At 48.2% G+C, this 26,138-nt stretch overlaps 1 protein-coding gene across 1 annotated transcript in view; it reads left to right on the plus strand.

Moving 5' to 3' along the window:
• The window catches only part of LOC140740438 (hydrocephalus-inducing protein-like), a 579,330-nt gene that overhangs the window by 419,939 nt on the left and 133,253 nt on the right, over positions 1-26,138 (plus strand). Inside the window, exons 53-54 of the mRNA XM_073069569.1 lie at positions 2,785-3,019; positions 5,281-5,505. Coding sequence (XP_072925670.1) covers positions 2,785-3,019; positions 5,281-5,505 — 460 coding nt within the window. The remainder of the gene's footprint in view (positions 1-2,784; positions 3,020-5,280; positions 5,506-26,138) is intronic.

Raw genomic sequence — 26,138 nt, forward strand, 5'->3', positions numbered from 1 at the left:
TCAACTCTAGCTCCTTAATGCTGGAGTTGGCTGCACTTCCTGCAGGTGTAGTCTTCAGGGAGTCTGTCAGGTTCCGTGAATTCCCACATTCCACTGCCACATCTGCCATCCTGCCCGCACTGTGCAATGGGCCACCAAGACCAAATCTTCTAACCTGTTTCTTTGGCCTCAGCCTCTTCTCGTTGAAGCCTCCTGAGTCAAAGGCTGATGCACGTATTCTCACTGCTGGCCTATTCCCCAACAATGGCTGCCCCAACATAGATGAAGATCAGGCAACATTTTATGAGTAATTAATGCAGTAAACCAGGTAACTGGAAAGGGTTCACAAACATTTTTTTTGCAACTGTATATGGTTAATGACAAGATCCTTACAATGCACAGGTATGCTTTCTAAAAGTCCAACACAAGTGAATAGGATGGTAAAGAAGGCATATAGATGCTTGCCTACATCAATTGGGCACTAAAAATAAAACTCAGGAAGTCACTTTGCAGCTGTATAAAACTTGATTAGGCTGCATTTGGAGTATTGTGTGTAATTCTGGTCACGCTATTACTGGAAATGTGTGGAGGCTTTGGAGAGGGTGCAGAAGATTGTCTCCAGGATGCTGCCTGGATTACACAGCTAAACTATCAGGCGAGGTTGGACGACATTTGATCATTTTCTCTGGACCGGCAGAGTTTAACAGGTGTAATTTAACATAGCATCATGGTTAGCACAGATGGGCTTATTCCTGTGTTGTATTGCACTATGAAACCAAAGCTGTGTCTTCTGTACCTTTGCTGAGTCGTAGTGCCATCCCTGAAGCACACGTTGGACCCTCTGTAGCTTGTGTATCAGTCACTATCCTTCCCTCAGACACATGTTGTGCTGCCTGGGGGTCACTATCCTTTCTTCTCATGCACTGTGCCATCACAGATCTAAGGGAGGACATGTGCCTACAGGGGGCCATATCTTTTGCCCCCACTGTAATATACATAAACAATGAAGCTCACCTCTACTAAGTGAATGGGATTCTTACAAGATTGTATTGCTTTCACTTTTAGATCAAGGTGGCTGTTTCAATGGCTTAGTGAATTAATGTAGAATGTCGTGAGAACTGAACACACTCAAGAAGTCTGACTGAATTTCATTAGCCTCCCATTCTCCTCTGGCCAATTGTTAAGTGCTGCCATTAGGTGTAGGTGGCAGCTTTGGTTTCATAGTGCAATACAACACAGGAATAAGCCCATCTGTGCTAACCATGATGCTATGTTAAATTACACCTGTTAAACTCTGCCGGTCCAGAGAAAACGATCAAAGATCGTCCAACCTCGCCTGATAGTTTAGCTGAGTAATCCAGGCAGCATCCTGGAGACAATCTTCTGCTGACCATAATTACTGCCCCATGAAGCTTGTTACAAAAATGTCACTGTCAGGAGGGATTGTACACAATGTCTCCCCAAACCCTCTCCCCAATTGATTTTCCTTTTCCATCATCAGTTATTCAGTCTGATTACAATTGTGTGTGATTTGGATACTAATTCCATAGCCTCATAACGCTCTTTCCTATGTCTTTCCCAGATATGCTTTTGTCTCATGCATTCCCTCGGCCTAAACTTTCTCAATAGCATGCTTCCCTCTAACTAGATAGAGTAGATGTTTCCAATAGTCAGTGAGTCTAGGACCAGGGGGCACAGCCTCAGAATAGAGGGACATCTCTTTAAAACAGAGAAGAGGAATTTGTTTAGCCAGAGGGTGGTGAATCTGTGGAGGCCAGGTCATTGGATATTTTTAAAGAGGAGGTTTTTAAGTTCCAGATTAGTCAGGGAGTTACGGAGAGAAGGCAGGAGAATGGGCTTCAGAAGGATAATAAATCGGTCGCGGTGGTGCAGACTCGATGGGCCGAATAGCCCAATTCTGCTCCTTTGTCTTATGGTCTAACATTTACTTTTCATCATTTTAAACATTTTCTATGATCATAGATTTTCAGAGTAATTTTGCCCGTTTCAGACTGTGAACTGTCTCGTGGCCTATCTAAGACTGCATTCACTGCTCTTGCAGCAATGTGGTACTCAATACTCGTTCACAGTAATCTGTCTAGAAAAGGCTCATCAGCACCACCTTGTTGTGATATAACTAAAGATACTATCCCATTCAATTTTCAAATCCTCTGATCTGTATGTCCAGAAAATTCCCTGCCCTTCTGCACTAATTTATCAACTTTCTTTAAGAGTAGAAACCCTGATTTATTAACAGAAGTGTTTCTGCAGATGCTGGAAATTTTGAGCAACACACACAAAATGATGGAGGAACTCAGAAGGTCAGGCAGCATCCATGGAGAAAAATAAACAGTCAATATTTTGGACCGAGGTCCTTCATCAGGACTGGAAAGGCAGGGGGCAGAACTTTCATCTTTACCCATCACATTCCAGCTTCTTACTTCATCTCCATCTCCCATCCACCTTCTTTCCTCCTCACCTGGTCTCACCTATCACCTGCCAGCTTGTACTCCGTCCCTTCCCCCCACCTTGTTAGTCTGGCTCCCTTTCCTTTCCAGAACTGATGCAGGGTATCGGCCCAAAATATCTACTGTTTATTCCCTCCATAGATGTTGCCTAACCTGCTGAGTTCCTCCACCATTTTGTGTGTGTTACTGATTTATTTTTTTTCTAAAATAAATGTTCGCTTGCTGTCATGAAATTATATTTGGTAATGATCCCTTTGGCCCATTCCACAGCCTTTCTCTGAAGTTTTGTTTGATCTGTGGGTATATAAATTAATTGTTTGCTCTGTTGCATGTGTAGGAGTAGCTTCAATGAGTTCATTGATTGCTGATCCACTGACCAAGTCCATTCAGGCCATGAGCAGGGCCAGCACTGCTGCCGAAAGCCCTTCCACTCGGGCCCCTGCGGATCTTGACAACGCACCCTTCACAGTGGAGCCACCTAGCGGAACAATTGCGGCAACAGGGGTACAAGAATTCACAGTCAAGTTTGCACCATTGGATGTTGGCGAATTTGAGGCATTGCTCATCTGCAGGTAAACGCTGACATCTGCTTTATTGAAATGCTAAAACGGTATTCCACAGTACCAGCTCTTTGGCACACAATGTTGTGCCAATCTTTTAACCTACTCTAAAATCAATCTAACCCTTCCCTCCAAATAGCCATCCATTGTTCTGTCATCCATGTGTCAATATAAGAGTTTATTAAATGTCGCTGAAGTATCTGCTTCTACCACCACTTCTGGCAGTGTGTTCCATGCACCCACCACTCTCTGGATAAGGAAAAACCTACCTCTGATGTACCCCTAATATTTCCTCCATTCACCCTTAAGTTATGCCCCCTCATATTAGTCATTTCTACCATTAGGAAGTCTCTGGCTGTCCACTCTATCTATGACTCTTAAACATCTTGCACACACCTATGAAGTCACCCCTTGTCCTCCTTCTCTCTAGAGAGAGTGGTTAGCACAGTGCTAACTCCCGCTGCTACCTGTAAGGAGTCTGTACATTCTCACCGTGACAGCATGGTTTCCTTACAGAAGCTCTGGCTTCCTCCCACAGTTTTAAGACATAGTGGCTGGTAGGTTAATTGGGCATTATAAATTGTCCTGTGATTAGACTCGGACTAACTCGAGGGACTGCTGGGCGGTCCCTCGAGTTAGGTGTCTGCAGCTTCCCACTACCGTGTATGACAGGTATCCCAGTGTCACTACTGACCAGCGTCTGTGGAAAGGAAAACATAAGTTCATGTTTTAGGTCAGAATTCTGATGAAGGATCTCCAATCTGAAATGCTAGTTCTCCATGAATGCTGTCTGACCTGCTGAATGTTTCCAGTGTTTCTATTGTTCAGCTCCTTACATTCAGGGTCAGAGCTTCTGGCACTGATGTCCATGCAGCCTGTTTGGTTAGGGTCCAGTGAAAATGCTGAAAGAAAGAAGCTAGTATCATGTTTCCTACTATCCTAACCCCATCAAGGTACACTGGACAAAGTGGTTGAGGCAAATAGTGTGGTATGATTTAAATGGTACCTGTATAGGTACATGGAAGGGTGGAGCATAAATATGGGCCAAACAAAGGAAATGACATGGACTAGTCAGGCTGAGGGTCTTGTATCCAGGTTGTATGCTCTCTGACTTTGAACCTTCACCTTGAGTTCTCATGCAAGGTTCAGGTTAACTGGGTTTTACTCAACATTGGCTTGGAAGTGAATAACTAACTTGGTTTGTTTCTCTGCATCATTCAGAAGTCCCACTGATATGTAGTGTCCTAGGGAAGCCTCCATCCTTCACTGCTTTTCAGATCTCAGTTGTGCCACAGGACTAACCTCTCTGAATACATGACCTGGGAAATCTCATTCCCATTTGTCATGACTGTGAGCTAAGTTAGTGCTATAAATAACTTTTCCCTTGGCACGTTTCTTAATAATTAATTTCAGTCATGCAGTTTAAATTATAATCATGTCTTGTAAAAGTAATCAGAGCTTAACGTGCATTGTCCTAATTAATCATTAGGAAGTTAGATAAGCCTCAGGTTATTTATAGCAGTTTCTCACTGGTGCCCATTAATGTGCTTTAAATCTCCAGTGTGGTTCAGGTTCTCTTGAACGCCGACGGCAAATGGAATCTGTAATGAGGTTCATATCACTGTCTCAAATAATGAATGCCTACTGACATTAGAAGTTCGAGTAATCGTGTTCAGTGAAACAGCCTCTGTCTGCCTCTTCCACACCCTTTATTTTCAATTTATCTTTCAGACCAGTCTAAGGATATTGAAGTAAAAGTCCCACAATGCATGGGAACCGTCTGGAGGCTGGATCAGTAACTCATTCCTTTCTGTGCGGGTGCAAGTAGGCTTCAGTCAGGAACAGCAAGGCTCATCTGTTCCAACTTGCACTTTCCAGCAGGTTTTGGATAACACTGAGCAGGGAGATTGAAATCATTTAGAGAAACTCAACGTGCACGTGGGTGCGCACACACGCACTTGTATATATGTTCTGTATTTGTGCAGCCACAGGTACACAAACATGTAAGCACTCACACATGTGCACGTGCATATAGATGTACTTACAAATGTGCATACATACTGATATGTGCACACACACTCAAACTTCACACAGGTATCTCTCTCACACATATACACACAGGTATGTAACATTCAGCTCTTGTTCCTAGAGAGTTGTTCAAAGCCACAATATTCATAGCCTATTAGTTGCTATGGATTGTACTTCTGTTAGCTTGTGTACGTGAAGAAGATTGATGCTGTTTGTAACATTCTCCGCTCCTTGTCTTTCCCCAGTATCCCAAACTTAAAGACGAACTCAGAAGGTCATGAAATAGCCGTGCGAGGCCGCTGTCTCCTACCATACTGCCACTTTGAGCTGGAAGACTCCAATTACCTCAGCAGCCACAGGCGCAAACCTGAATTAAGTGGCCCATGGAATACCCAGCCAGGGATACCTCTTGACCCCCACACACGTGTAATCGAGTTTCAAGCCGTGGGACTGAACACAGTCATTAAGAGGTAAACCAGAATGACATCAAACGATATCAGTGCTGACAACACACACACAATGCAGGAGGAACTCAGCAGTCCAGGCAGCATCTGTGGAAAAGAGTAAACAGTTGACATTTCATGCCAAGACACGTCCATTGATCGCTCTTTGCTATACAAACTGCCTGGCCTGCTGAGTTCCTCCAGCATTTTGTGTGTATTATTTGGATTTCCAGCATCTGCAGATTTTCTCTTGTTTGTGATATTGGTCCTGATGTAAGGTTCATCCCGAAATATCAGCAATTCCTTTCCTTCTGCAAATCCTGCTTGTCTGTTGAGCTCTTCCAGCAGGTTGTGGTGTTATACTGGATTGCAGCATCAGCAGACCATAAGATCATCTTGAAAATGTTGATTAATTGATGTGCATTGTTTTTGGTCATTGGACTGAAAAAGTATTCTGCCTTCTCAGCCCTATGCAAGATAAAGTTGAAGGCCTTTGTTATTGTTTTCTGTACATGTAGGGCTTCTTAAAGCCCAAGTCTTGTCACGTACTTCTTGTGGTATATTAATGAGGTGCTGGTGTACAAGGAAAAAGAGATGCCCAGTAACCTGATGGCATGAACATTGATTTCTCTAACTTCTGTTAATGCCCCCCTCCCCTTCTTACCCCATCCCTTATTTGTTTATTTATTATTTTTCCCCTTTTTTCTTCTTTTCTCTCTCTCTATTTTCCTCTCTCTGTCCCTCTCACAATCACTCCTTGCCTGCTCTCTATCTCCCTCTGGTGCTGTCCTCCCCCTTTCTTTCTCCCGAGGCCTCCCATCCCATGATCCTTTCCCTTCTCCAGCTGTGTATCCCTTTTGCCAATCACCTTTCCAGCTCTTAGCTTCATCCCACCGCCCCCCCCCCCCCCGGTCTTCTCCTATCATTTCGCATTTCCCCCTCCCCCTCCTACTTTCAAATCTCTTACTATCTCTTCTTTCAGTTAGTCCTGACGCAGGGTCCCAGCCCGAAACGTCGACTGTACTTCTCCCTGTAGATGCTGCCTGGCCTGCTGCATTGTGTGTTACTTGAATAAACAGCATCTGCAGATTTCCTCGTATATGCCTAGTATTCCGGTCGCTATGAGGTGCTGGTGAACGATGGAAAAGACATGCCTAGTATTCCGGTCGCTATGAGGTGCTGGTGAGCGATGGAAAAGACATGCCTAGAATTCCGGTCGCTATGAGGTGCTGGTGAACGATGGAAAAGACATGTCTAGTATTCCGGTCACTATGAGGTGCTGGTGAACGATGGAAAAGACATGCCTAGAATTCCGGTCGCTATGAGGTGCTGGTGAACGATGGAAAAGACATGCCTAGTATTCTGGTCGCGATGAGGTGCTGGTGAACGATGGAAAAGACATGTCTAGTATTCCGGTCACTATGAGGTGCTGGTGAACGATGGAAAAGACATGCCTAGTATTCCGGTCGCTATGAGGTGCTGGTGAACGATGGAAAAGACATGCCTAGTATTCCGGTTGCTATGAGGTGCTGTTGAACGATGGAAAAGACATGCCTAGTATTCCGGTCGCTATGAGGTGCTGGTGAACGATGGAAAAGACATGCCTAGTATTCTGGTCGCTATGAGGTGCTGGTGAACGATGGAAAAGACATGCCTAGTATTCTGGTCACTATGAGGTGCTGGTGAACGATGGAAAAGACATGTCTAGTATTCCGGTCGCTATGAGGTGCTGGTGAACGATGGAAAAGACATGCCTAGTATTCTGGTCGCTATGAGGTGCTGGTGAACGATGGAAAAGACATGCCTAGTATTCTGGTCACTATGAGGTGCTGGTGAACGATGGAAAAGACATGCCTAGTATTCTGGTCGCTATGAGGTGCTGGTGAACGATGGAAAAGACATGCCTAGTATTCCGGTCACTATGAGGTGCTGGTGAACGATGGAAAAGACATGTCTAGTATTCCGGTTGCTATGAGGTGCTGGTGAACGATGGAAAAGACATGTCTAGTATTCCGGTCACTATGAGGTGCTGGTGAACGATGGAAAAGACATGCCTAGTATTCCGGTCACTATGAGATGCTGGTGAACGATGGAAAAGACATGCCTAGTATTCCGGTCGCTTTGAGGTGCTGGTGAACGATGGAAAAGACATGCCTAGTATTCCGGTCACTATGAGATGCTGGTGAATGATGGAAAGGACATGCCTAGTATTCCGGTCGCTATGAGATGCTGGTGAATGATGGAAAGGACATGCCTAGTATTCCGGTCGCTATGAGGTGCTGGTGAACGATGGAAAAGACATGCCTAGTATTCCGGTCACTATGAGATGCTGGTGAACGATGGAAAAGACATGCCTAGTATTCCAGTCACTATGAGATGCTGGTGAACGATGGAAAAGACATGCCTAGTATTCCGGTCGCTATGAGGTGCTGGTGAACGATGGAAAAGACATGCCTAGTATTCCGGTCGCTATGAGGTGCTGGTGAACGATGGAAAAGACATGCCTAGAACTCCGGTCGCTCCTTTTTTTGTTGCTAGTTTGGATGATTTTAAATTGGGTCGGCCTGCAGATAATGAACACTGAGCTAAACTAAAATATGCCTTTTGACTATCTGTTTTATATCCTGTTATAGCTCGTATTTATATCTCATTTTTTATTGCGTAATTTTTTTTGCATATGGAGGGTGGTGGATTTTCATGTGTTTTCTCTTTGAATGGTTCCTCTTTGTTTCGTGGCTGTCAGTGGAGAAAATGACTCTCAGTTGATTACTGCTTACGTACTTTGATAATCAATGTACTTTGCTTTGAAAAGTTTGCAGACAATACAGAAATTAATCATGTGATTGACAGTGAGGAGGAAAGCTGTAGACTGCAGAAGGTTCGGTGGTCTGGTAAGATGGTCAGAAAAGGGGCAGACTTAAGCCAGAGTAGTGTCAGGTGCAGCATTTGGAGGGGGAGAACGTAGAGTGGTGTGGGGGACTGAGTCCCTTGAGAGCAGTGGCACAGATCAGTACATTTATAGAGACAGCAGCAATGTTTATCCTTCATTAGGTGAGGTGTGGGGTGTCAGAGCAGGAAAGTTATGTGAGAATTGTACCGCATTAGGCTGCAGCTTAGCCACTGCATTCAGATCACAGGAAAGATGGGACTGGTAGTGCAGAAACTAGCTGCTTGCTTGACACTGAGAAGGAAGACCATGAAAGAAATTTCAGAATATTGTCAGAACTGGAAAATTGTCTTTCTGACTGAGGGTGGTTTTGATAAGCAAGGATGGTTTTTATTTAAAAAAAAAGATGCTCAGTAGAGATTTAGTTGAGGGGCAAAAATTATGAGAGGCATTGTCAGAATAAGTAGAAAAGACTAATTCTGGGAGTCACAAAGTAGGTGGTGGTATCAGCTTAAAGGGAATATGAGGGAAATGATATTCACCCGGATATTGGATAGGTGGCTCTGGAACTCACTGCCTGCAAGGGAGGGGAAGCAGAAACCCTTTGACATTTAAACAGTACTTGGTTGTGCGCTCATGTCAGAAGGGGGGAATTAGGCTGGAGAGGACTTTTTCAATCTGTGTGGAAGCAATCGTCTGAATGGACTAAAACCATTTGGTTCCTGAGCCAGCGTGGATAACTTCAGTCACCTCAAATCTGAACTGATTCCACAACCTGCAGACTCACTTTCAAAGACTCTACAACTCACGTTTTCAGTATTTATTTATTTATTTATTTCCACAATATGTCTTCTTCTGCACAGTGCTTGTTTGTCAGTCTTTACTTATGTACAGTTTTTCAAAATCCTATTGTATTTCTTCGTTTTCCTGTAAGAAAATGAACCTTAATTTTCTTAATGGTGACATACTGTATACATACTTTGACAATAAATTTACTTTGACTTTGATAATGGCTTCTTGTTAAGCTTCCTTTGGAATACTGTTCATCGCCATTCTTTTCCATTACATGTTTTTTTCTCCTTTTCTTCTTAATCATGGCTTCCTCAATAACTCTTTGTGCAATTGGATCCCCAATTTCCTCACTTGCAGACCCCAGTCAGATCAGATTGGCAACAATATCTTCTCCACAATCTCCATCAACACAGGTGCACCACCAGGTTGTGTGCTGAACTCGCTTAACCTGATCTATTCACTTTACATTCATGATTGTGTGGCTAAGCACAGGTCCAATGCCATCATTAAGATTATTGATGACACTGCTGTTGTTGGCTGAGTCAAAGGTGGGAGATTAAAAATCAGACTAAGTGGTGCCACAATAATAACCTCTTATTCAATGTCAACAAGACCAGGGAGCTGATTAATGACTTCAGGAGGAGGAAACTAGAGGTCCATGAGCCAGTCCACATTGGGGAAATCAGAGATGGAGAGGCGCAGGAGCTTTAAATTCCTTGGTGTCATCATTTCAAAGGATCTATCCTGGGCCCAGCGTGTTAGTGCAATTACAAAGAAAGCATGGCAGCACTTCTATTTCCTTAGACATCTGTGAAGATTCGACATGACATCTAAAACTTTGACAAATTTCTATCGATGTGTGGTGGAGAATATATTGACTGGCTGCATCACAGCCCAGTATGGAAACACCAATGTCCTTGAATGGAAAATCCTGCAAAAGGGAGTGAATACGGCCCAGTCTATTATGGGTAGAACCCTCCCCACCTACTTGGAGCATCTATTTGGAGCATTGTCGCAAGAAAGGAGCATTCATCATCAAGGACTCCCACATTCAGGCCATGCTCACTTCTTGCTGTTGCCATCAGAAAGGATTTACGGGAGCCTCAGGACTCTCACACACGTGTCTAGTGGTGTTCCTCAAGGGTTGGTATAGGGACCACTGCTTTTCACATTGTTTGTCAATGATTAGATAGTGGAATTAATGATTTTGTGGCAAAGCTTGTGGATGATATGAAGACAGGTGGAGGGGTAGGTAGTGCTGAGGAAGCAATGCGATTGCAGCAGGACTTAAAAGAATAGGCAAAGAAGTGGCAGATGGAATATAGTGTTGGGAAATGTATGATAATGCATTTTGGTTAAAGGAACAATAGTGCAGACTGTTTTCTAAATGGGGAGAAAATTCAAACATCAGAGATACAAAGGGACTTAGGAGTCCTCGGGCAGGACTCCCAGAAGGATAATTCACAGGCTGAGTCTGTGGTTAAAAAAAGGCAAGTGCAATGTTGGAATTTATTTCAAGGGGAACAGAATATAAAAACAAGGAGATAATGCTGAACCTTTATAAGACAAAAGTCAGGCACACTTGGAGTATTGTCAATATTTCTGGACCCTTCATTTCAGAAAGGATGCATAGTCTTTGGAGAGGGTCCAGAGGAGGTTCACAAGGATGATTCCAGGAAAGAAGTGGTTAACATATGAGCAGCGTTTGGCAGCTTTGGGCCTGTACTCACTGGAATTTAGAAGAATGCGTGGAGATCTCATTGAAAACTACCAATGTTGAAAGGACTAGATAGGGTGGATGTGGAGAGGATGTCCCCTCTGGTGGAGGTATCCAGAACTCAAGGGCACAGCCTCAAAATTGAGAGGTGACCTTTTAGAACAGGAGTAAGGAGGAATTCTTTTAAGCCTAAGCGTAGTGAATCTGTGGAATTCTCTGCCACAGTCTGCAGTGGAGGCCAAGTCCGTGGGGATATTTAAAGCAGAAGTTGATAAGTTCCTGATTGATCAGAACATCAAGGGATATGGTGAGAGGACAGGTGTATGGGGTTGAATGGGATCCGGGATCAACCACAATGAAATGGCAGAGCAGATTCGATGGGCTGAATGGTGTAATTCTCCTCCTATGTCTTATGGTCTAAGAACAGTCATTACCCCTCAGCCATCAGCCTCTTGAACCAAAGGAGATAACTTCACGCAACTTCAGTTTCCCTGTCACTGAACTGTTCCCACAACCTATGGATTCACTTTCAAGAATTTTCAGCTCATATTCCCAATATTTATTGCTTATTTATTTATTATTATTATTATTTCTTTTATTGTTTTGTATTTGCACACTGCTTGCCTGTCTTGTTGGGTGCTGTCTTCCCATGATTCTATTATAGCTATTCAATTTACTGAGTGTACCTGCAAGAAAATGAATCTCAGAGTTATGTATAGTGCCTTATATATACTTTGATAATAAATTTACTTTGAACTGTTTACCACAGTTCTGTCTCATCACCTCTTCTTCCACGCAGAATGAAAGTGGGGTTCCCTGCGTCCTCACATTTGACATTCAACATATCATCCTTTGCAATTTTTGCAATGTCCAACAGGATAGCTTAACCAGACCAATCAGCGAATACCTTTCCATATCTTGAAGAACTATTTTCTTCATGATTCCCTGTTCCACTTTTCTGTTCTCGATAACCAGTTCTCTTCTTGTGGCCTGCAGGAGTGGGATTTCACCCTTTGACCTTCCCACTGTCCAAGGACCTAGACAGCTTGCAGGTGAAGCAGCATTTCTTTCCATCTACTGCACTGTAGTTGGTGCTCACATGAAGAAGCCAAACACAGACCGGGTGACAGCAGAAACCCTCTGTTCAGAGTAGGAGTCTTTGATTAAAGCATTAAAATATATCAGATCACCCAGCTGCTAAAGCACTTTTGTCCATGATTGTTGGCTGTTACAGGTAATGGACAAGCTGTGTTGATAGTGTTGGGCTTGAAATTCTGCCCTGTGTTCGTTTAGGAAGAGAGACAACCAACACCGGAATATTACAAAACTTGGCTTTAATGCAGAAGCGTAACTGGCACAGCGAGTACACGGCGTCGCTGGAGAAGGCGCGTTCTGCCTTCCCCTTACATTCTACTCTTATTTATACCCCTTTTCCCCATTCCAACCCCTCGCTACACATATTTGGTAAGGCCGAACTCTGTTGTACATATTAGGTAATATCGGGCACTTGTGTCCCCCTTATTGGCCCGATGCCATTCACTCACGAGTTACCTGTTTCTTTTGTTTATTAAATCGCGTGACACTAGCAGTTTCGGTGTAGCGGAATCCCCAGTTTCGCTTCCTCCCTCCCTTGTACTCCTGTCTCCTAATATCACGTGAGCCACTTCCTGACCTGTAGTGGCAGTCTCGAATTAACCCTAACATTAACCCTAACACTCCCTCCCTTGGCCTCCCAGAGGCCACATCCCTTACAAGCTTTTCCGCAGCTGTCGGGACCAGGCAGGGAGGTGAGCGTCCCCCGGCACTCTTTGGCGTGTCCTCCCTATTTGCATATCCTGATTTGTCCGACCTAGGGTCACAAAATATGGGTAGGGGTTCCCTAAACATCAGCAATTTTTACAAGTAGCATGCAACATTTCAGAAGACTTATTCAAAAGCAACTCTCAATTTCCCCCTCTGCACGGCCCATTCCAGTCCGTGTTCTCCCATAGTGCGTCCGTTTCCGGGAGGGCCGTGTCCTCCCTCTCCATCAGGAACAAGGGTGTTTGGTACGCTGGTGGAGGTCCATCCTTTCCAGTCAAAGCTCGATCTATAGTCCGGATGACTAGGGTCCTGATACAGGGTATGCAACAACAACCACACGTGATAAAGATAGCAATTGAAATAGAGAGTCCTAGCGCCAACTGTCCCAGGAACGCTCCCCACTTACCAAAGGTCTTATTCAGCCAATCTACCACTGGGTTGTTTACCCCGGATTGCTCTTTCAGCTCCTTGGCCAACGCCCGGAGTTCTATCAGGCTCTTAGTCAGCTTTCCGTCTGGTCCACCCCGTTCCCCACCAAACATCATCCCAAGAGGCACACCACTGCCCTCCCGCCGTTCGTTTATTGGGATAGATGGGTGGATACCCTAGTCCGAGTGCCGCAAAGGGACACATGTAGACTTCGTATCCTTTCCATCCGGCCTCTGAACCTCCCCAGCAGTCAATCACATCACAAAGGTCAAATTGAAAAACTTTATCCCTCTTTGGGTCGGCGTCTAATATCACTCTGGCCCCGCAGGGGTCCGGCGCTCCCTAAACGAGACGTCCCAGGAGAGCGGCAATACTTATCCACCCCAACATCCAGTTACTCATCCTTGCCCGTTTCCTCCTCCGAGCCCTCTTCGTCAATCGTTTCAATGAGATTAATTTGGCTTCCTTTTGCGGATCTGGAGCAGTGAGAAAATGATACCAGTTATTGTCCCCCTCCCTTCTTACCTTTTAATGCCCTGTTGGAGACCTCGGTGACAGGGTATGGACCATGCCACCGTTTTTCATTCCAGGTGAGCTTCCCCGGGCCTCGGAGGAACACTTCCACTCCTACCTTGATGGTGTCCGACCCCTGCGGCTGCTCACTGTTAGATTATTGAACTCGCACAGTTATCAATTTTACCATATTTCTAAAAACTCTCATATACTCTGTTACTCAACACGCAAATGTCTGAGTTTTGGTAACTTGAAGTTGAAGTGCTCCATGGCTCCCTAGTACACGGAGAGGATCAAATGTGGGACAGTCGCCTTTTAAAACCTGACCTTCGCGTGGGAGATTTCTCCTCTTAACAACCAGTCTAAGGTAGGCGCCGTCAGTATCTCCGTGCACTACGGTGTACCGCGTAACTTTCCTCCTCCTCACTCCTGAGACTTTTATGCCCTTCGTGGGCGGCGGGTACCCTCACTCAGAAGACTTTGCACCGGCGGAGGATCCTTCTAAAAACAGATAAGACGAGTTAGTACTTACCAGTCACGATTCTGCACCGGGAATGATCTCTCCCAGGGTAATTTGGGGTTGGTGAGGGTCCGTCAGCAGACAAGATCTAACTCAGTAATTTAACTATCTAGTGGAAGTCTTCGATATAACAGGCACTTCCTGACCTTAGTCGAGGTGCGGCCGCAAGTTGTCTGCTGTCGGACCCGCCAGCCTGTGTTGTCTCTTCCCTCCCCACGTCGGGGTCACAAAATGTTGGGCTTGAAATTCTGCCCTGTGTTCGTTTAGGAAGAGAGACAACCAACACCGGAATATTACAAAACTTGGCTTTAATGCAGAAGCGTAACTGGCACAGCGAGTACACGGCGTCGCTGGAGAAGGCGCGTTCTGCCTTCCCCTTACATTCTACTCTTATTTATACCCCTTTTCCCCATTCCAACCCCTCGCTACACATATTTGGTAAGGCCGAACTCTGTTGTACATATTAGGTAATATCGGACACTTGTGTCCCCCTTATTGGCCTAATGCCATTCACTCACAAGTTACCTGTTTCTTTTGTTTATTAAATCGCGTGACACTAGCAGTTTCGGTGTAGCGGAATCCCCAGTTTCGCTTCCTCCCTCCCTTGTACTCCTGTCTCCTAATATCACGTGAGCCACTTCCTGACCTGTAGTGGCAGTCTCGAATTAACCCTAACATTAACCCTAACAATAGGTAGGCAGGTGCTGTTTTCAGTAACCAGCTTCATAGGACTGACTCGATTAGTGAAAACCTACAGTAACATTCTGAGCAATACACTTCATATTTGACACCTCAGCTTTACGTCAATCATAGCTGCTGCATCTGAAGCGGCAACCATTAATGGGAGTAAGCAGTTCATTTCTATAACTTAATTAAAATTAATAGGAGATCCATAGTGCTGGAACTATGCAAGCTGGCCTCTGCAGGTCTACTTATTGCTTGTATTCTAATTTTCCTGCCTTTTTAAATCTACATTCTAATACCCTAACACGGCCTTACTCCTGTTGTCTGCCTGCACTGCGTTCCTCTGTAACAGGTTGTTGCCTTCCTTTGTACTGCATCAATACATAGTTGTGATGAAATTACCTGTATGGATGGCTTGCAAAACAAAGATCTTTCACTGGAACTCGACATTGTTAGGCCAATTAATCAATTTTCTTAAGCCTTAGTTCACTCGCCCACTGTAACTCTGATCTCTCAGGGGTTGATTTCACATGGCTGCTACAATGCCATGATCAAAGAACAGAACGTCATCTACTGCCTGGGTACACTGAAGACCTGAGGATGAAATACAGGAGACCCCTGTGTTACAGCTGTTTGGGTAACAAAAATTTACCCTTACATTATTAAAAAAAAACATGACCCAATGTGGAATAAAATTCACTTCCATAAAATTATGTGGAGAAATAAAGAATTTTATTCAACCTGTGTTTCCTAACATATGCCAATGACATGGCTTGCATTAAGGAAAGCCATAATATGCACCATTTTAGAACCATAGAACATTACAGCACAGAAACAGGCTTTTTGGTCCTTCTTGGCTGTGCCAAACCATTTTTCTGCCTAGTCCCACTGACCTGCACCTATATTTCTGAAATCTTTCTCCCTCCTCCCACCATCTCTACCTCTGAGTCCTCGCCCCATCTTTCTCTCTCCTCCCATCATTTCTATCTCTGAGCCCTCACCCCATCTTTCTCTCTCCTCCCACCATCTCTACCTCTGAGCCCCCACCCCATCTTTCTCTCTCCTCCCACTATCTCTACCTCTGAGTCCTCGCCCCATCTTTCTCTCTCCTCCCATCATTTCTATCTCTGAGCCCTCACCCCATCTTTCTCTCTCCTCCCATCATTTCTATCTCTGAGCCCTCGCCCCATCTTTCTCTCTCCTCCCATCATTTCTATCTCTGAGCCCTCACCCCATCTTTCTCTCTCCTCCCACCATCTCTACCTCTGAGCCCCCACCCCATCTTTCTCTCTCCTCCCACTATCTCTACCTCTGAGCCCTCGCCCCATCTTTCTCTCTCCTCCCATCATTTCTATCTCTGAGCCCTCGCCCCATCTTTCTCTCTCCTCCCATCATTTCTATCTCTGAGCCCCCACCCAATCTTTCTCTCTCCTCCCACCATCTCTACCTCTGAGCCCTCGCCCCATCTTTCTCTCTCCTCCCATCATTTCTATCTGTGAGCCCTCACCCCATCTTTCTCTCTCCTCCCACCATCTCTATCTCTGAGCCCTCGCCCCATCTTTCTCTCTCCTCACACCATCTCTATCTCTCAGCCCTCGCCCCATCTTTCTCTCTCCTCCCACCATCTCTATCTCTGAGCCCTCACACCATCTCTATCTCTGAGCCCTTGCCCCATCTTTCTCTCTCCTCCCTCCATCTCTATCTCTGAGCCCTCACCCCATCTTTCTCTCTCCTCCCACCATCTCTATCTCTGAGCCCTCACCCCATCTTTCTCTCTCCTCTCACCATCTCTATCTCTGAGCCCTCACCCCATCTTTCTCTCTCCTCCCACCATCTCTATCTCTGAGCCCTCACCCCATTTTCTCTCTCCTCCCACCATCTCTACCTCTGAGCCCTCACACCATCTCTATCTCTGAGTCCTTGTCCCATCTTTCTCTCTCCTCCCTCCATCTCTATCTCTGAGCCCTCACCCCATCTTTCTCTCTCCTCCCACCATCTCTACCTCTGAGCCCTCGCCCCCATCTTTCTCTCTCCTCCCACCATCTCTACCTGTGAGCCCTTGCCCCATCTTTCTCTCTCCTCCCACCATCTCTATCTCTGAGCCCTCGCCCCATCTTTCTCTCTCCTCCCACCATCTCTATCTCTGAGTCCTCACCCCATCTTTCTCTCTCCTCCCACCATCTCTATCTCAGAGCCCTCGCCCCATCTTTTCTCTCCTCCCACCATCTCTATCTCTGAGCCCTCGCCCCATCTTTCTCTCTCCTCCCACCATATCTATCTCTGAGCCCTCACCCCATCTTTCTCTCACCTCCCACCATCTCTATCTCTGAGCCCTCACCCCATCTTTCTCTCTCCTCCCACCATCTCTATTTCTGAGCCCACGCCCCATCTTTCTCTCTCCTCCCACCATCTCTATCGCTGAGCCCTCCCGCCATCTTTCTCTCTCCTCCCACCATCTCTATCTCTGAGCCCTCACCCCATCTTTCTCTCTCCTCCCACCATCTCTATCTCTGAGCCCTCACCCCATCTTTCTCTCTCCTCCCACCATCTCTATCTCTGAGCCCTCACCCCATCTTTCTCTCTCCTCCCACCATCTCTATCTCTGAGCCCTCACCCCATCTTTCTCTCTCCTCCCACCATCTCTATCTCTGAGCACTCCCCCCATCTTTCTCTCTCCTCCCACCATCTCTATCGCTGAGTCCTCACCCCATCTTTCTCTCTCCTCCCACCATCTCTATCTCTGAGCCCTCACACCATCTTTCTCTCTCCTCCCACCATCTCTATCTCTGAGCCCTCACCCCATCTTTCTCTCTCCTCCCACCATCTCTATCTCTGAGCCCTCACACCATCTCTATCTCTGAGCCCTTGCCCCATCTTTCTCTCTCCTCCCTCCATCTCTATCTCTGAGCCCTCACCCCATCTTTCTCTCTCCTCCCACCATCTCTATCTCAGAGCCCTTGCCCCATCTTTTCTCTCCTCCCACCATCTCTATCTTTGAGCCCTCGCCCCATCTGTCTCTCTCCTCCCACCATCTCTATCTCTGAGCCCTCGCCCCATCTTTCTCTGCCCTCCCACCATCTCTAGCTCTGAGCCCTCACCCCATCTTTCTCTCTCCTCCCACCACTTCTATCTCTGAGCCCTTGCCCCATCTCCATCTCTGAGCCCTCGCCCCATCTTTCTCTCTCCTCCCACCATCTCTACCTCTGAGACCTCGCCCCATCTTTCTCTCTCCTCCCACCATCTCTATCTCTGAGCCCTCACACCATCTTTCTCTCTCCTCCCACCATCTCTATCTCTGAGCCCTCACACCATCTCTACCTCTGAGCCCTCGCCCCATCTTTCTCTCTCCTCCCACCATCTCTATCTCTGAGCCCTCACACCATCTCTATCTCTGAGCCCTCACCCCATCTTTCTCTCTCTCTCCTCTCCATCTCTATCTCTGAAACCTCACCCCATCTTTCTCTCTCTTTCCACCGTCTCTATCTCTGAGCCCTCACCCCATCTTTCTCTCTGCTCACACCATCTCTATCTCTGAGCCCTCACCCCATCTTTCTCTCTCCTCCCTCCATCTCTATCTCTGAGCCCTCACCCCATCTTTCTCTCTCCTCCCACCATCTCTGAGCCCTCACCCCATCTTTCTCTCTCTCCCCCCTCCATCTCTATCTCTGAGCCCTCGTCCCATCTTTCTCTCTCCTCCCACCATCTCTACCTCTGAGCCCTCTCCCTATCTTTCTCTCTCCTCCCACCATCTCTACCTCTGAGCCCTCACCCCATCTTTCTCTCTCCTCCCACCATCTCTATCGCTGAGCCCTCACCCCATCTTTCTCTCTCCTCCCACCATCTCTATCTCTGAGTCCTCACACCATCTCTATCTCTAAGCCCTTGCCCCATCTTTCACTCTCCTCCCGCCATCTCTATCTCTGAGCCCTCACCCCATCTTTCTCTCTCCTCCCACAATCTCTACCTCTGTCCACGTCCCATCTTTCTCTCTCCTCCCACCATCTCTATCTCTGAGCCCTTGTCCCATCTTTCTCTCTCCTCCCACCATCTCTATCTCTGAGCCCTCACCCCATCTTTCTCTCTCCTCCCTCCATCTCTATCTCTGAGCCCTCACCCCATCTTTCTCTCTCTCTCCCCTCCATCTCTATCTCTGAGCCCTCGTCCTATCTTTCTCTCTCCTCCCACCATCTCTACCTCTGAGCCCTCGCCCTATCTTTCTCTCTCCTCCCACCATCTCTACCTCTGAGCCCTCACCCCATCTTTCTCTATCCTCCCACCATCTCTATCGCTGAGCCCTCACCCCATCTTTCTCTCTCCTCCCACCATCTCTATCTCTGAGCCCTCACACCATCTCTATCTCTGAGCCCTTGCCCTATCTTTCTCTCTCCTCCCACCATCTCTATCTCTGAGCCCTCACCCCATCTTTCTCTCTCCTCCCACCATCTCTACCTCTGAGTCCACGTCCCATCTTTCTCTCTCCTCCCACCATCTCTATCTCTGAGCCCTTGCCCCATCTTTCTCTCTCCTCCCACCATCTCTATCTCTGAGCCTTCACACCATCCCTATCTCTGAGCCCTTGCCCCATCTTTCTCTCTCCTCCTACCATCTCTATCTCTGAGCCCTCACCCCATCTTTCTCTCTCCTCCCACCATCTCTAACTCTGTCCTCATCCCATCTTTCTCTCTCCTCCCACCATCTCTATCTCTGAGCCCTTGCCCCATCTTTCTCTCTCCTCCCACCATCTCTATCTCTGAGCCCTCACACCATCTCTATCTCTGAGCCCTCACACCATCTCTACCTCTGAGCCCTCGCCCCATCTTTCTCTCTCCTCCCACCATCTCTGAGCCCTCACCCCATCTTTCTCTCTCCTCCCTCTATCTCTATCTCTGAGCCCTCACCCCATCTTTCTCTCTCTCTCCCCTCCATCTCTATCTCTGAGCCCTCACCCCATCTTTCTCTCTCCTCCCACCATCTCTATCTCTGAGCCCTCACACCATCTCTACCTCTGAGCCCTCGCCCCATCTTTCTCTCTCCTCCCACCATCTCTATCTCTGAGCCCTCACCACATCTTTCTCTCTCTCTCCTCTCCATCTCTATCTCTGAGCCCTCACCCCATCTTTCTCTCTCTTTCCACCGTCTCTATCTCTGAGCCCTCGCCCGATCTTTCTCTCTCCTCACACCATCTCTATCTCTGAGCCCTCGCCCCATCTTTCTCTCTTCTCACACCATCTCTATCTCTGAGCCTTCGCCCCATCTTTCTCTCTCCTCCCACCATCTCTGAGCCCTCACCCCATCTTTCTCTCTCCTCCCTCCATCTCTATCTCTGAGCCCTCACCCCATCTTTCTCTCTCTCTCCCCTCCATCTCTATCTCTGAGCCCTCGTCCCATCTTTCTCTCTCCTCCCACCTTCTCTACCTCTGAGCCCTCGCCCTATCTTTCTCTCTCCTCCCACCATCTCTACCTCTGAGCCCTCGCCCCATCTTTCTCTCTCCTCCCACCATCTCTATCGCTGAGCCCTCACCCCATCTTTCTCTCTCCTCCCACCATCTCTATCTCTGAGCCCTCACCCCATCTTTCTCTCTCCTCCCACCATCTCCACCTCTGATCCATGTCCCATCTTTCTCTCTCCTCCCACCATCTCTATCTCTGAGCCCTTGCCCCATCTTTCTCTCTCCTCCCACCATCTCTGAGCCCTCACCCCATCTTTCTCTCTCCTCCCTCCATCTCTATCTCTGAGCCCTCACCCCATCTTTCTCTCTCTCTCCCCTCCATCTCTATCTCTGAGCCCTCGTCCCATCTTTCTCTCTCCTCCCACCATCTCTACCTCTGAGCCCTCGCCCTATCTTTCTCTCTCCTCCCACCATCTCTACCTCTGAGCCCTCACCCCATCTTTCTCTCTCCACCCACCATCTCTATCGCTGAGCCCTTGCCCCATCTTTCTCTCTCCTCCCACCATCTCTATCTCTGAGCCCTCTCCCCATCTTTCTCTCTCCTCCCACCATCTCTATCGCTGAGCCCTCACCCCATCTTTCTCTCTCCTCCCACCATCTCTATCTCTGAGCCCTCACACCATCCCTATCTCTGAGCCCTTGCCCCATCTTTATCTCTCCTCCCACCATCTCTATCTCTGAGCCCTCACCCCATCTTTCTCTCTCCTCCCACCATCTCTAACTCTGAGTCCTCATCCCATCTTTCTCTCTCCTCCCACCATCTCTATCTCTGAGCCCTTGCCCCATCTTTCTCTCTCCTCCCACCATCTCTATCTCTGAGCCCTCACACCATCTCTACCTCTGAGTCCTCGTCCCATCTTTCTCTCTCCTCCCACCATCTCTATCTCTGAGCCGTCGACCCATCTTTCTCTCTCCTCCCACCATCTCTATCTCTGAACCCTCACCCCATCTTTCTTTGTCCTCCCACCATCTCTATCTCTGAGCCCTCACACCATCTCTACCTCTGAGCCCTCGCCCCATCTTTCTCTCTCCTCCCACCATCTCTATCTCTGAGCCCTCACCCCATCTTTCTCTCTCCTCCCACCATCTCTATCTCTGTGCCCTCACACCATCTCTACCTCTGAGCCCTCGCCCCATCTTTCTCTCTCCTCCCACCAACTCTATCTCTGAGCCCTCACACCATCTCTACCTCTGAGCCCTCACCCCATCTTTCTCTATCCTCCCACCATCTCTATCGCTGAGCCCTCACCCCATCTTTCTCTCTCCTCCCACCATCTCTATCTCTGAGCCCTCACACCATCTCTATCTCTGAGCCCTTGCCCTATCTTTCTCTCTCCTCCCACCATCTCTATCTCTGAGCCCTCACCCCATCTTTCTCTCTCCTCCCACCATCTCTACCTCTGAGTCCACGCCCCATCTTTCTCTCTCCTCCCACCATCTCTATCTCTGAGCCTTCACACCATCCCTATCTCTGAGCCCTTGCCCCATCTTTCTCTCTCCTCCTACCATCTCTATCTCTGAGCCCTCACCCCATCTTTCTCTCTCCTCCCACCATCTCTAACTCTGTCCTCATCCCATCTTTCTCTCTCCTCCCACCATCTCTACCTCTGAGTCCTCGTCCCATCTTTCTCTCTCCTCCCACCATCTCTATCTCTGAGCCGTCGACCCATCTTTCTCTCTCCTCCCACCATCTCTATCTCTGAACCCTCACCCCATCTTTCTTTGTCCTCCCACCATCTCTATCTCTGAGCCCTCACACCATCTCTACCTCTGAGCCCTCGCCCCATCTTTCTCTCTCCTCCCACCATCTCTATCTCTGAGCCCTCACCCCATCTTTCTCTCTCCTCCCACCATCTCTATCTCTGTGCCCTCACACCATCTCTACCTCTGAGCCCTCGCCCCATCTTTCTCTCTCCTCCCACCAACTCTATCTCTGAGCCCTCACACCATCTCTATCTCTGAGCCCTCACCCCATCTTTCTCTCTCTCTCCTCTCCATCTCTATCTCTGAGCCCTCACCCCATCTTTCTCTCTCTTTCCACCGTCTCTATCTCTGAGCCCTCGCCCCATCTTTCTCTCTTCTCACACCATCTCTATCTCTGAGCCTTCGCCCCATCTTTCTCTCTCCTCCCACCATCTCTGAGCCCTCACCCCATCTTTCTCTCTCCTCCTTCCATCTCTATCTCTGAGCCCTCAACCCATCTTTCTCTCTCTCTCCCCTCCATCTCTATCGCTGAGCCCTCACCCCATCTTTCTCTCTCCTCCCACCATCTCTATCTCTGAGCCCTCACACCATCTCTACCTCTGAGCCCTCGCCCCATCTTTCTCTCTCCTCCCACCATCTCTGAGCCCTCACCCCATCTTTCTCTCTCCTCCCTCTATCTCTATCTCTGAGCCCTCACCCCATCTTTCTCTCTCTCTCCCCTCCATCTCTATCTCTGAGCCCTCACCCCATCTTTCTCTCTCCTCCCACCATCTCTATCTCTGAGCCCTCACACCATCTCTACCTCTGAGCCCTCGCCCCATCTTTCTCTCTCCTCCCACCATCTCTATCTCTGAGCCCTCACCACATCTTTCTCTCTCTCTCCTCTCCATCTCTATCTCTGAGCCCTCACCCCATCTTTCTCTCTCTTTCCACCGTCTCTATCTCTGAGCCCTCGCCCGATCTTTCTCTCTCCTCACACCATCTCTATCTCTGAGCCCTCGCCCCATCTTTCTCTCTTCTCACACCATCTCTATCTCTGAGCCTTCGCCCCATCTTTCTCTCTCCTCCCACCATCTCTGAGCCCTCACCCCATCTTTCTCTCTCCTCCCTCCATCTCTATCTCTGAGCCCTCACCCCATCTTTCTCTCTCTCTCCCCTCCATCTCTATCTCTGAGCCCTCGTCCCATCTTTCTCTCTCCTCCCACCTTCTCTACCTCTGAGCCCTCGCCCTATCTTTCTCTCTCCTCCCACCATCTCTACCTCTGAGCCCTCACCCCATCTTTCTCTCTCCTCCCACCATCTCTATCGCTGAGCCCTCACCCCATCTTTCTCTCTCCTCCCACCATCTCTATCTCTGAGCCCTCACCCCATCTTTCTCTCTCCTCCCACCATCTCCACCTCTGATCCATGTCCCATCTTTCTCTCTCCTCCCACCATCTCTATCTCTGAGCCCTTGCCCCATCTTTCTCTCTCCTCCCACCATCTCTGAGCCCTCACCCCATCTTTCTCTCTCCTCCCTCCATCTCTATCTCTGAGCCCTCACCCCATCTTTCTCTCTCTCTCCCCTCCATCTCTATCTCTGAGCCCTCGTCCCATCTTTCTCTCTCCTCCCACCATCTCTACCTCTGAGCCCTCGCCCTATCTTTCTCTCTCCTCCCACCATCTCTACCTCTGAGCCCTCACCCCATCTTTCTCTCTCCACCCACCATCTCTATCGCTGAGCCCTCACCCCATCTTTCTCTCTCCTCCCACCATCTCTATCTCTGAGCCCTCACACCATCTCTATCTCTGAGCCCTTGCCCCATCTTTCTCTCTCCTCCCACCATCTCTATCTCTGAGCCCTCTCCCCATCTTTCTCTCTCCTCCCACCATCTCTATCGCTGAGCCCTCACCCCATCTTTCTCTCTCCTCCCACCATCTCTATCTCTGAGCCCTCACACCATCCCTATCTCTGAGCCCTTGCCCCATCTTTATCTCTCCTCCCACCATCTCTATCTCTGAGCCCTCACCCCATCTTTCTCTCTCCTCCCACCATCTCTAACTCTGAGTCCTCATCCCATCTTTCTCTCTCCTCCCACCATCTCTATCTCTGAGCCCTTGCCCCATCTTTCTCTCTCCTCCCACCATCTCTATCTCTGAGCCCTCACACCATCTCTACCTCTGAGTCCTCGTCCCATCTTTCTCTCTCCTCCCACCATCTCTATCTCTGAGCCGTCGACCCATCTTTCTCTCTCCTCCCACCATCTCTATCTCTGAACCCTCACCCCATCTTTCTTTGTCCTCCCACCATCTCTATCTCTGAGCCCTCACACCATCTCTACCTCTGAGCCCTCGCCCCATCTTTCTCTCTCCTCCCACCATCTCTATCTCTGAGCCCTCACCCCATCTTTCTCTCTCCTCCCACCATCTCTATCTCTGTGCCCTCACACCATCTCTACCTCTGAGCCCTCGCCCCATCTTTCTCTCTCCTCCCACCAACTCTATCTCTGAGCCCTCACACCATCTCTATCTCTGAGCCCTCACCCCATCTTTCTCTCTCTCTCCTCTCCATCTCTATCTCTGAGCCCTCACCCCATCTTTCTCTCTCTTTCCACCGTCTCTATCTCTGAGCCTTCGCCCCATCTTTCTCTCTCCTCCCACCATCTCTGAGCCCTCACCCCATCTTTCTCTCTCCTCCTTCCATCTCTATCTCTGAGCCCTCAACCCATCTTTCTCTCTCTCTCCCCTCCATCTCTATCGCTGAGCCCTCACCCCATCTTTCTCTCTCCTCCCACCATCTCTATCTCTGAGCCCTCACACCATCTCTATCTCTGAGCCCTTGCCCCATCTTTCTCTCTCCTCCCACCATCTCTATCTCTGAGCCCTCACCCCATCTTTCTCTCTCCTCCCTCCATCTCTATCTCTGAGCCCTCACCCCATCTTTCTCTCTCCTCCCACCGTCTCTATCTCTGAGCCCTCGCCCTATCTTTCTCTCTCCTCCCTCCATCTCTATCTCTGAGCCCTCGCCCCATCTTTCTCTCTCCTCCCACCATCTCTATCTCTGAGCCCTTGCCCCATTTTTCTCTCTCCTCACACCATCTCTATCTCTGAGCCCTCACCCCATCTTTCTCTCTCCTCCCTCCATCTCTATCTCTGAGCCCTCACCCCATCTTTCTCTCTCCTCCCACCGTCTCTATCTCTGAGCCCTCGCCCCATCTTTCTCTCTCCTCCCACCATCTCTATCTCTGAGCCCTCGCCCCATCTTTCTCTCTCCTCCCTCCATCTCTGAGCCCTCACCCCATCTTTCTCTCTCCTCCCTCCATCTCTATCTCTGAGCCCTCACCCCATCTTTCTCTCTCTCTCCCCTCCATCTCTATCTCTGAGCCCTCACCCCATCTTTCTCTCTCCTCCCACCATCTCTATCTCTGAGCCCTCGTCCCATTGTTCTCTCTCCTCCCACCATCTCTATCTCTGAGCCCTCCCACCATCTCTATCTCTGAGCCCTCGCCCCATCTTTCTCTCTCCTCCCTCCATCTCTATCTCTGAGCCCTCCCACCATCTCTATCTCTGAGCCCTCGCCCCATCTTTCTCTCTCTCTCCTCTCCATCTCTATTTCTGAGCTCTCGCCCCATCTTTCTCTCTCTCTCCCCTCCTGCACTCTTACTCCTCTAGGAAGATAATCCCCTGTAATGTGGGAGACATCTGTATGGAATTTATCAACTGCAGGTAACACTATTTTATCCACACCTATGCCTCTCTGTTTAAATTTTTTTCTATTTCATTATTTTGGCTCCATCTGCTGAGTTTTTGAGTAATTGATAGCTTAACAGCTTTTAATTATTTTTTATTCATTCGGGAACGGGGCTTCACAAGCTGTCCCTAGTTCCCCTGGAGAAGGTGGTGGTGAATTGCCTTCTGGAACTCCTGCAGTCCTTGAGGAGTTGGTCGACCAACAGATCTATTGAGGAGCGAATTCCAGAGTTTTGACTAAGCGACAGTAAATGAACAGTGGAGTGTGTACCCTATGGTAAACATTCTCCCACTCCCTGCATCGTAAGATTCTTGTTTTTTCACATCTCCAGTTCCAATGAAGGGTCCTTGACCAAACTCTGAGTTTCTTGCCCCAATGCTGCTCCTTGCCCTGCTGACTTCTTGTAGCCATTCCTGTTTACATTTTGCATT

The sequence above is a fragment of the Hemitrygon akajei genome, chromosome 17 (genome assembly GCF_048418815.1).
Source record: "Hemitrygon akajei chromosome 17, sHemAka1.3, whole genome shotgun sequence".
Taxonomy (NCBI): Eukaryota; Metazoa; Chordata; class Chondrichthyes; order Myliobatiformes; family Dasyatidae; genus Hemitrygon; species Hemitrygon akajei.